The 9,701-nt window shown below is 42.0% G+C and overlaps 1 protein-coding gene across 1 annotated transcript; it reads left to right on the top strand.

Moving 5' to 3' along the window:
- Window positions 1-7,048: 7,048 nt before the first annotated feature.
- On the top strand, window positions 7,049-7,981 carry LOC112913206 (olfactory receptor 7A17-like). The gene has a single exon (XM_025989809.2). It carries the CDS (start codon window positions 7,049-7,051, stop codon window positions 7,979-7,981), a length of 933 nt encoding a protein of 310 aa, XP_025845594.2.
- Window positions 7,982-9,701: the final 1,720 nt, after the last annotated feature.

The following is a 9,701-nucleotide window of genomic DNA, read 5'->3' on the forward strand; positions in this document are numbered from 1 at the left end:
GTTTCCTGAAGGCTTTCTGCTCCTCCCTAGAGGGTGAAAATAAAAATGGCCAGGCTCCATCTCAGGTGTGTGCCAAACTCTGCAGACTCCTATGGTTCCTGCCCACTCTGATTCTCCAGGAGAAGGCAGAGGGACACTGAATGGTGCAAATTGCAGGGCTCCAACAGGGAGAGCTTTGGCCAGATCAGTGCACACTGGCTCTGCTTTTCCCAGGGAAAGGTGGAGGGTTGCTGAATTCTAGTCCTTTGTAGGGTTGACTCAGTGAGTGACCTCACAATTGGGCCACAGTTCGGGATTTGTGGTGAGGCGTGCTGTCAGCCCCCTCCCAGGCTTACTTCCTACACCAGTTTCTCTGCTCCAATGTTTGGGAGTTCTGCTGCCTCAGAGACTTCTGTTCTTTCTGTGCCTCCAGGGATATTGAGGCCCTACTGTCCCACCTGGGATGCTGCCCCACTTCACTGAGAACCCTAGGCAGGGAAGTGTCTCGGGAGCAAATTTCGAAAGGTCCTGATTTTGAGATTAGGGCTGTATCACTTCCCAGGAGCCAGCTTACACGGGGTCCCTTCCCCTGCCATTTCTCTTCTGATATTCCCTCTTGATTTCTTTTTTTTTTTTTAATTTTTTTTTAAATTTATTTATGATAGTCACACAGAGAGAGAGAGAGAGGCAGAGACACAGGCAGAGGGAGAAGCAGGCTCCATGCACCGGGAGCCCGACGTGGGATTCGATCCCGGGTCTCCAGGATCGCGCCCTGGGCCAAAGGCAGGCGCCAAACCGCTGCGCCACCCAGGGATCCCCCCTCTTGATTTCTCTTCTCTGTATTCCTACCTTGCAGAAAGTGGTCACTTTTCTATTTGTATAATTCCAGCCACTATTTCTTACATCTCAGGTTGAATTCATAAGTGTTCAGGATGATTTCATAGTTATTTAGCTAATATGATCCTATGAAATGAGGATCCTTACTCTTCTGCCTAGCATTTTTCCACCTAGTGGTGACCCACTTTCTTGCCTTCACCAGCTTCTAGACACTACCTGCATTCCTTGTTCCATGCCCCTCCCCCCATCTTCAATGCCTTCAGTGCCTGGCTGGGTCTTTCTCATGTCTCATCTCTGGGACCCTAATTGCTATCTCCTTTTACCATTCACTGAACCTGTGACTCCACAGACTTTATATGGATGACCCTAGATAACTTCTATTTTAAGGTTGGGTGATTAGAAAACTGAATTCCTTATATAACTTTAATTCCTTTTCTCTTGTAACCTAACATTTTCACAGGTAAGGATTGGGATGCATGCATTTTGGGAAGGTCATCATTCTGCCTACCTAACATACCACATGATACAAATTTGCCCAAATACATATAAGCTGAAATCTGTTACTGTCCCTTTTCGTAAACATGTGTTTTCCTACTGAAAATGGTGAAATAGGATATTTTTCCCCAAAAGAGTACCACTTTTGACAGTAACTCATGGTTCAGAGTACCTTGTGGAAGTCTAGGCATCCAATGAAGAAACTCAAGCCCAACTTGACACAAAAAACACCCAATATTGTACATAGTAAAGAGAATAAGAGGAAGAAATACACTTTACCCACATACTGTCTATCCCAAGGCAGCACACTCAGTGTCACGAGAGATATTCTCAGCCAGGGACTTCTCCCTGGGGGAGAAGGAGGGATGAATGTGAGTGTGGAAGTGAGCACCTGACTTCCCCAGCTGTGCAGAAAGATGCCAGTGACACCTACTTCATTCCCAACCCACTCAGAAAACTGTCCCAAAATTAACAAGGCAGGAAAGCACAAATGTTGGAGAGGATGTGGAGAAAGGGGAACCCTCTTGCACTGTTGGTGGGAATGTGAACTGGTGCAGCCACTCTGGAAAACTGTGTGGAGGTTCCTCAAAGATTTAAAAATAGACCTGCCCTACGACCCAGCAATTGCACTGCTGGGGATTTACGCCAAAGATACAGATGCAATGAAACGCCGGGACACCTGCACCCCGATGTTTCTAGCAGCAATGTCCACAATAGCCAAACTGTGGAAGGAGCCTCGGTGTCCATGGAAAGTTGAATGGATAAAGAAGATGTGGTCTATGTATACAATGGAATATTACTCAGCCATTAGAAAGGACAAATACCCACCATTTGCTTCGACGTGGATGGAACTGGAGGGTATTATGGTAAGTGAAATAAGTCAATCAGAGAAGGACAAACATTATATGGTCTCATTCATTTGAGGAATATAAAAAATAGTGAAAGAGAATAAAGGGGAAATGACAAAAAATGAGTGGGAAATATCAGAAAGGGATACAGAACATGAGAGACTCCTAACTCTGGGAAACGAACTAGGGGTGGGGGAAGGGGAAGTGGGCGGGAGGGTGGGGGTGGGGGTGACTGGGTGACGGGCACTGAGTGGGGCACTTGATGGGATGAGCACTGGGTGTTATTCTATATGTTGGCAAATTGAACACCAATAAAAAATAAATTTACAAAAAAAAAAAAAAAAAAAGAAAGAAAGAAAAAAAGAAAACTGTCCCAGAGGTAGAGGAAGCCTTGACTCACTTCCTATCCCAGAAGACCTAATTTGGTGTCATTATGAGCTGAGGGAAATGTGGAACTTAGATGGTCACAATAGTTCCTGTGGATGGAGCACCTGTTCTGTCCCAGGGAATTTTCTGTGAGCTCTAAAATATTACCAAGTTCTCAGACCAAATTCTTAGATGGAATTTCTCCAGTTTACAAATAAGGGAATAAAGACTTGCAAGTTTCATTTCCCATCCCGAGGGAAAGGAGACACCTATAAACTTGTTTGACCACCTAAAGTCAGATCTGAGGTGGGTGGGGGATTCTGGGAGAGGAAGAACACATTCAATGCTGACACTGGACCACAGCCTTACCATAAAATGTGTACAGACCAAGACAGGCACCATAAATGACTGGCAACTAGTTATAGATGCAGACTCTCTGGGTCACCTTAGTCATACCAGTAGTAGCACTTCCCAAGCTATGACAGTCAAAAATTTCTCTAGATATTTCCAAGTGTTCTCTAGAGGCAAAAATCATCCCCGGTTGAGAACCACTGGCCTATCTTGTTGCACTCCAGTGAAAGTACATCGGTTCATAATGACCCAATTCATAATTCTGGGTCAATCACTCAACCCTTCCAGTCTCATTTCTACAAATGTGGAATCAAGCTCATCATTTTATGGCCTTCATAGAATAGGTTTTGCAAAAAATAAATGACACTATCCATATAGTATTCTAAGCTCAGCTTGTGGTACATTAAACAGTCTAAAGAGATCTGTTATAATTACCAACTGTTTTATAAATGAAGAACTAAATGTCAACATTTAACCCATATTAAAAACACAAAACTCCTAATTGATTTGTCAAAGGAATTAAGAATCCAAGATTGTTGTACCATGTTTTATTAGTAAAGGAACACACTTTTCTTATTGGGGACACAAGAGCAATTTTCTAGAGCTATCAGGAGTTGCTTTCCCACCACAAGTCAATGTTTTTCAGACCCAGGGACATGGTCAAGACAGGTTCCTCAGTCTTAGATTTGGAAAAGACTTTCACTAAGGGCTGTGAAAGTTTCAATGTTAGAGCTCTTGAAGCCAGGCTAGTTCAAGGAGGAGTAAAAAAAAAAAAAAAAAAAAAAAAAAAACAGTGGATGCACTCGAATTCTAGCCTGGTCTCTTGGGAACAGAGAATCTACAGGAAAAAATACCATTATGTCCAGATAATTTCCCATGGGGAGACATGCTCAGGGGTTGGAGTGATTATGGAAAATATGTCGAATGAGCAGGAATAGGAAACAGATACAGCAAACAGAAGGAGCTGTAAATATCTGCTCTCCTACAGCCACTGGGCTTGTTCAACCTTGAGCTGGAGGAGACATGGTTTTTGCATTTGGATTCCTAAGTCTGCTGAGGGACCTGAACTTCACTGCTTCCTGCTGTCCTGTCTGGGAACAGAGCTTTGTTCTTCATCATCAACCATTCAGGGAGGAATTCAGATCTCCACCTGGAGACCTTCTTCTCAGAGACTCAATCCAGGTGGGTCTCAGAACTCAGCAGGTATTCAGGAAATGTTCAGGGAGAATGGAAGCTGCAAGCTTTTACTTAAGGTCACCTGACAGGCTAACCCAGCCTAGCCTGGAGCCAAGGGTCATGGTGTTTGTTGGTGCAGTGAACTCATTCAATTAGTGTCAATTGGTTTAATATGTAAAAAGGAAGTACTTGTTGAACTTAGCACAAAAAAGATTTGGGATGCTCCTTGACTATGTACAATGCACTGGTGATATTTTTATTCTTCCCTATTTATTCTATTCTATTTTTACAAACCACTGTCTGATCCCACAAATGGTCCCAATCTCAGAATATAGAAAACATTGCTCTCCCACCTCCTCCATTCCTGTGCTAGTAGCTCCCTGCTTCTGTTCTTTCTCTCATCACTGGCAACTTCTGTGAGGAGATTCTCTCATTTCTTCATGCAAGATGTGTTTATTCCTAATCTGTCCCTAATCTATACCTATTCCATCTAAACTAAGTCTGGGAGTAAAGGGCAGGAGAAGAGGAGTATGTATAACAGGTACAGGGCACTCAGTTTACCAGGGAAATATATGTGGATTTAAATAAAAGTTGCACAGTGATAACCCCTGCATCTAAATCATTTCAAGAGAAATTATTCTTTTTCTGTGAGAATGTTAAAAAAGAAACCACAAAGATTCACAAAGGAAATGACTCCTTGCAATTTGAAAGAGGAGATGGGATAGATAGAAAGGAAATGAAGAATCCCAAACAGACCAGTGGGTGACTCCAAGCAGAGGGCAGCAGGTATATGGAGGCTCTGAGCCTGGAGACTGGGGCTTCAGGTGAAGCTAGCAAGCCAAGTGTTGGAAGTTATGGAATTTGTGGTTCAGTGTCCAGTGAGGAGTCACTGGGAAGGGTTTCAGGTAGGGAGTTGGATACTTAAGTTAACTGCAACATAGAAAGATCTCGCTGGGCAAAGGTGAATATTGGTTAGAAGGCGCCAGCCTGTGGTAGGTGGAGAGATGACACAGGACTGAACTAAGACTGTGGAATTGGGGAAGTGATGGGGACAATGAAGAGAAGAGAAAATTCAGTCAAAATTCATCAGCAGTGGTAAGCACTCGGTATCAACAGGAGGGAACTATGCCAAACTCTTTCCATAAATCTGAGGAAGATGGACACCTCTAGTCCTACTGTTTGGTGGAGGTAAGTTAGAACAGTTTGGTTGCTCTCCAAGTTCAAATAGCAAATATGTGTATCCACAATTCAAAATCCACGTTTCTGATTATCAAGTTTTGCATTTTATATCATTTAGAAAAGTTCTTTTGGCAAATAATCTTCTAAAGTCCCCCACTTTTGTTGTACTGTGTGTATTTCCTTTTGTGAATTGTGGGTGTCTTCCCTTTGCTTATTATTCTGGTGGGATCTTCAAATGTCTTGATAATGTATCATCATCTCTACTTTTTCTTTTGGATACATTGCCTTTTGCTGATTTATTATTCTGGGCATCAAAGTGCTATAAGTGGGGCTGGAGGGTTGCCAGAATCAAGGATGCTTGCTCCTCCTCACCATCCCTAGGGGCCACCTGAGCTTATTAGATCTTTCTCCTCACTTTTCTTTCTCAAAGTTGTTGGAACTGATTTTTTATGTTTCTTTACATATTGGACAGAAAATGATCCTATTCAAATGGAGACCCATGATTATATGCTCATAGGAGACTTAACTCCTGGGATTTGGATGTGGTTTGACATTTTTAGAGGAAAGACAATCCATGTGGACAGCTGGCCTTATATCATTGTTTGCCTAATTATTGTAGCTGGAGGGGAGAATAGCCTGATGGTGATTTTTAAAACAATTAAGGAACAAATGAAAAGCAGACTGGTGAAGAGGAGTGGGAGATACAGGCCTCCAGTTAAGGAATGAATGAGTCCTGGGAATAAAAAGCCTAGGGAATATAGTCAGTGATATCATTTAGTGTTGAGTGGTGACAGATGGCAGGCAGCCCACACATGGTGAGCACGGTGTAATGTCTACATTCATTGAATCACTGTGTTGTTCACAAAACTAACGTTACAGTATACATCACCCACACTCAGATATTATAAATTAATTTTACTTTTTATTTTTTATTTTTTTTATTCAACAAATAGGCAGAATTTATTTCAAATCTCCATTATGGATCATTAAGGCATTGAGGAAGAATGTTAAAGCAAGAATAAAGAGCAACCACTCCCATTTGTTCTGTCCCAATCGATTGGTCCATTTCTTCATCTTATTTGCTATTATCTATATGTTGTTTATTCACCTGAGTTTTTGGTTCTCAACTGCATTTCCACAAAGCTGTAAACAACAGGAAGGCACAGTCCTTCACATCCCACGTCAGATGCAGGGAACAGTGCAGTACTTGGCCCATTTCAGTGAATCTGTGGCAACAGAGTAATTTTAAAAAGACCAACTCTTTTCTCACAGCCTTTGCACTGGTTGTTCTCCCTGATGGGCACACCTTTCCCTGGGTAACCCTGTGTGTCCTGCTGAGGCCTCTGTATAAATGTGTGCTCCCTACCTGAGCAGCCAGTAAAAAATGGCACCTCTTTCCTTTCCTTTTTACTGACTTTTTCTTCATAGCACCTGTCGCCTTCTGATATTCTATTTGATCTTCTATCTGCTTATCTTCTGTCACTGAACTGTGCAGACATTTGTGTCCTGACCCAATCTCTCTGCCTGGAGGCTAGTCAGTACTCAAGTTCATTCCTCAGACGTGTGACAGAATTTCTCATTAACAGTACAGAATCCATGAGTACTTGGGAAGAAGGCCAAGTGTGGGATGCACATTGCTACTTGGAGCTGGCATGGGGGAGGAGGTGCAAAGGGGACAGGTTCCATACAAAAAGTATGGAGATTGACTTTTTGAATGCAAAACAGAAATTGTAGAATTTGAATGATATCTGTAATGTTTATAATTGAGAAAATTAGCCATGTTATTTTTTGTTTTCCCTGGTAGTCACTTCTGCTACATGGAACCAGGAAATGATTCACAAATTTCAGAGTTCCTTCTTCTGGGATTATCTGAGGAACCAGAACTGCAGCCCCTCCTATTTGGGCTTTTCTTCTCCATGTACCTGGTCACTATCTTTGGAAACCTGCTCATAATCCTGGCTGTCAGGTCAGACCCTCACCTCCACACCCCGATGTACTTCTTCCTTGCCAACCTGTCCTTTGTAGACATCTGTTTCACCTCCACCACCGTCCCCAAGATGCTCCTGAACATTCAGACTCAGATTAAAGTCATCACCTATGAAGGCTGCATCACTCAGATATACTTTTTCCTCCTCTTCACTGCACTGGATGACTTTCTCCTGGCTGTGATGGCCTATGACCGCCTCGTGGCCATCTGTCACCCCCTGCACTACAGGGTCATCATGAAACCTACCTGCTGTGCACTGCTGGTTCTGATGTCCTGGATGATAAGTGCTCTGAATTCCTTATTACAAAGCTTAATGGTATTGTGGCTGTCCTTCTGTTCAGAGGTGGAAATCTCCCACTTCTTTTGTGAACTCAATCAAGTGGTCCAACTTGCCTGTTCTGACACCTTTCTTAATGACCTGGTTATGTATTTTGCAGCTGTTTTGCTGGCTGGTGGTCCCCTCACTGGGATACTTTACTCTTACTCTAAGATAGTCTCCTCCATACAAAGAATCTCATCTGCTCAGGGCAAGTATAAAGCATTTTCCACCTGTGCATCTCACCTCTTGGTTGTCTCTTTATTTTATTGTACACTCATAGGAGTGTACCTTAGCTCTGCTGCTACCCAGAACTCTCACTCAAGTGCAGTGGCCTCAGTAATATACACGGTGGTCACGCCCATGTTGAACCCCTTCATCTACAGCCTGAGGAACAAAGACATAAAGAGGGCTCTGAAAAGAATCATTGGAGTTCCAGTGATGTAAGGGCCAGTCATTGTGGGACTGAGCTGAAGATGTGCCCATGATTGCAGGGCTTACAGCCTCAGAGGCAGTAACCCTTTCTTTCTTTCTTTCTTTCTTTCTTTCTTTCTTTCTTTCTTTCTTTCTTTTTCTTTCTTTCTTTCTTCTTTTTCTTTCTTTTTCTTTCTTGTTAGATTCCTTAAAAATAAATTCATTTCAAATGACTTATATCTTGCCAAGTAAATTTCCCATTGATTTCCCAAAAGAATAAGAATGAGCTATATTCTTCATATGGAAGAAACTCCACTTGGCCAGTAAGCCCTTCACATAACTTTATTGTAGATGGAAGTACAAAACTCCAGTTTTCACCTTGAATCTGTCAATCTTTTTCCATCACTACATTCACTCCTCTTCCTGATAATGTGGACTCTAACATTGTTCCCTTTGTATATCAGGCTCCTGACAAGGATGCTCATGCTAGGAAAGCTGGGGCACTCCCCTATGCCTGTGTGCTTGTGGACATTCCCACAGACACTTCCCTGACCAGAGCCTCAGCAATGGCTTCATTGTCCCTTGCATTCTTACTGTGATTATAAGATACACTTCAGTGGCACCCATCAGAGATCTCTAACAAAACCAGGTTTATTACTTCCAGGTCCTGGGAGGCAGAGGCTGAAAGATCTGGGCTGTTAGGGGTGCAGAGTTTTAGAGGGAGAGAGAGAAAGTTCACAACTGGTGGCCCTCCTTTTATTTGGGTCCATGAGCAGAGCAGGTAGGGGTTCCCAGGTTCACTCTTTATTGACAAGGTTAAAATATAAGACTGAAATTCTAGCACAGACAGGGAGAGTAGGGTCACTCATGTTCAGTATTTAGGTTGTCAGGGCTCTCTGAAAAATTATTTCACGGTTGGGAGCAGCCTGAGTGCTTATGTAGTAATAGTGTCATACACCTAATAGTATGTTTATTCAACAAGGTTATCCTTGAAATGGATGCTTCAGAACTCAAAAGCTTCATATCAGGCAATTTCTCTATAAACATGCTATTATGTTTTAAAACTAGTCTACTTGTTTTATTCTATTATTCACCTAGGTGTCCAGAATGTCTACCATAGCCACTGGCAAATACTGATAAGCAAACAAATCTCCCAGTGCAGTCTATGTGGAAAGACAACTTTGAATTAAATTGACCTGATATGATCTTAGTGTCAGAGATGACCTCAAATATGAGGGTTCATTTTCTTTACATAAATAGCCAGTAGTGGGATCTCTGGATCATAGGATAGTTGTATTTGTAATTTTTAGGAGCCTCCAAATTTCTTTCTGAATGGCTGTATCAGTTTGCATTACCAGCAAAAGTGCTTTCTCCACGTCCTCATCAATATCTGTTGTTTCTTGCATTGTAGATTTTAGTCATTCTGATAGGTGTGAGGTGAGATCTCATTGTGATTTCAGTTTGAATTTCCCTGAGGATGTGTGTTTTTTGTATAGTATCTTTGAGCATTTTTTCATGTGTCTGTTGGTCATCTGAATGTCTTCTTTGGAGAAAGGTCTTCATGTCTTCTGGCCATTTTTTGAATTTAATTATTATTAATTCTTTGGTGTTAACTTCTGTAAGTTCTTTATGTATATTGGAAGTTAACTCCTTATTGGATATATCACTTGAAAGTATCTTCTCCCATAAGTAGGTTATTTTTGTTGTTGATGGTTTCTTTTGCTGTGCAGGAACTTTTTATTTTGATGTAGCC

The sequence above is a fragment of the Vulpes vulpes genome, chromosome 9 (genome assembly GCF_048418805.1).
Source record: "Vulpes vulpes isolate BD-2025 chromosome 9, VulVul3, whole genome shotgun sequence".
In the NCBI taxonomy this organism is placed as follows: domain Eukaryota; kingdom Metazoa; phylum Chordata; class Mammalia; order Carnivora; family Canidae; genus Vulpes; species Vulpes vulpes.

Excerpts from the sequence above, each read along its gene's own strand:
- LOC112913206 (XM_025989809.2), top strand. The coding sequence starts at position 7,049 with ATGGAACCAGGAAATGATTCACAAATTTCAGAGTTCCTTCTTCTGGGA.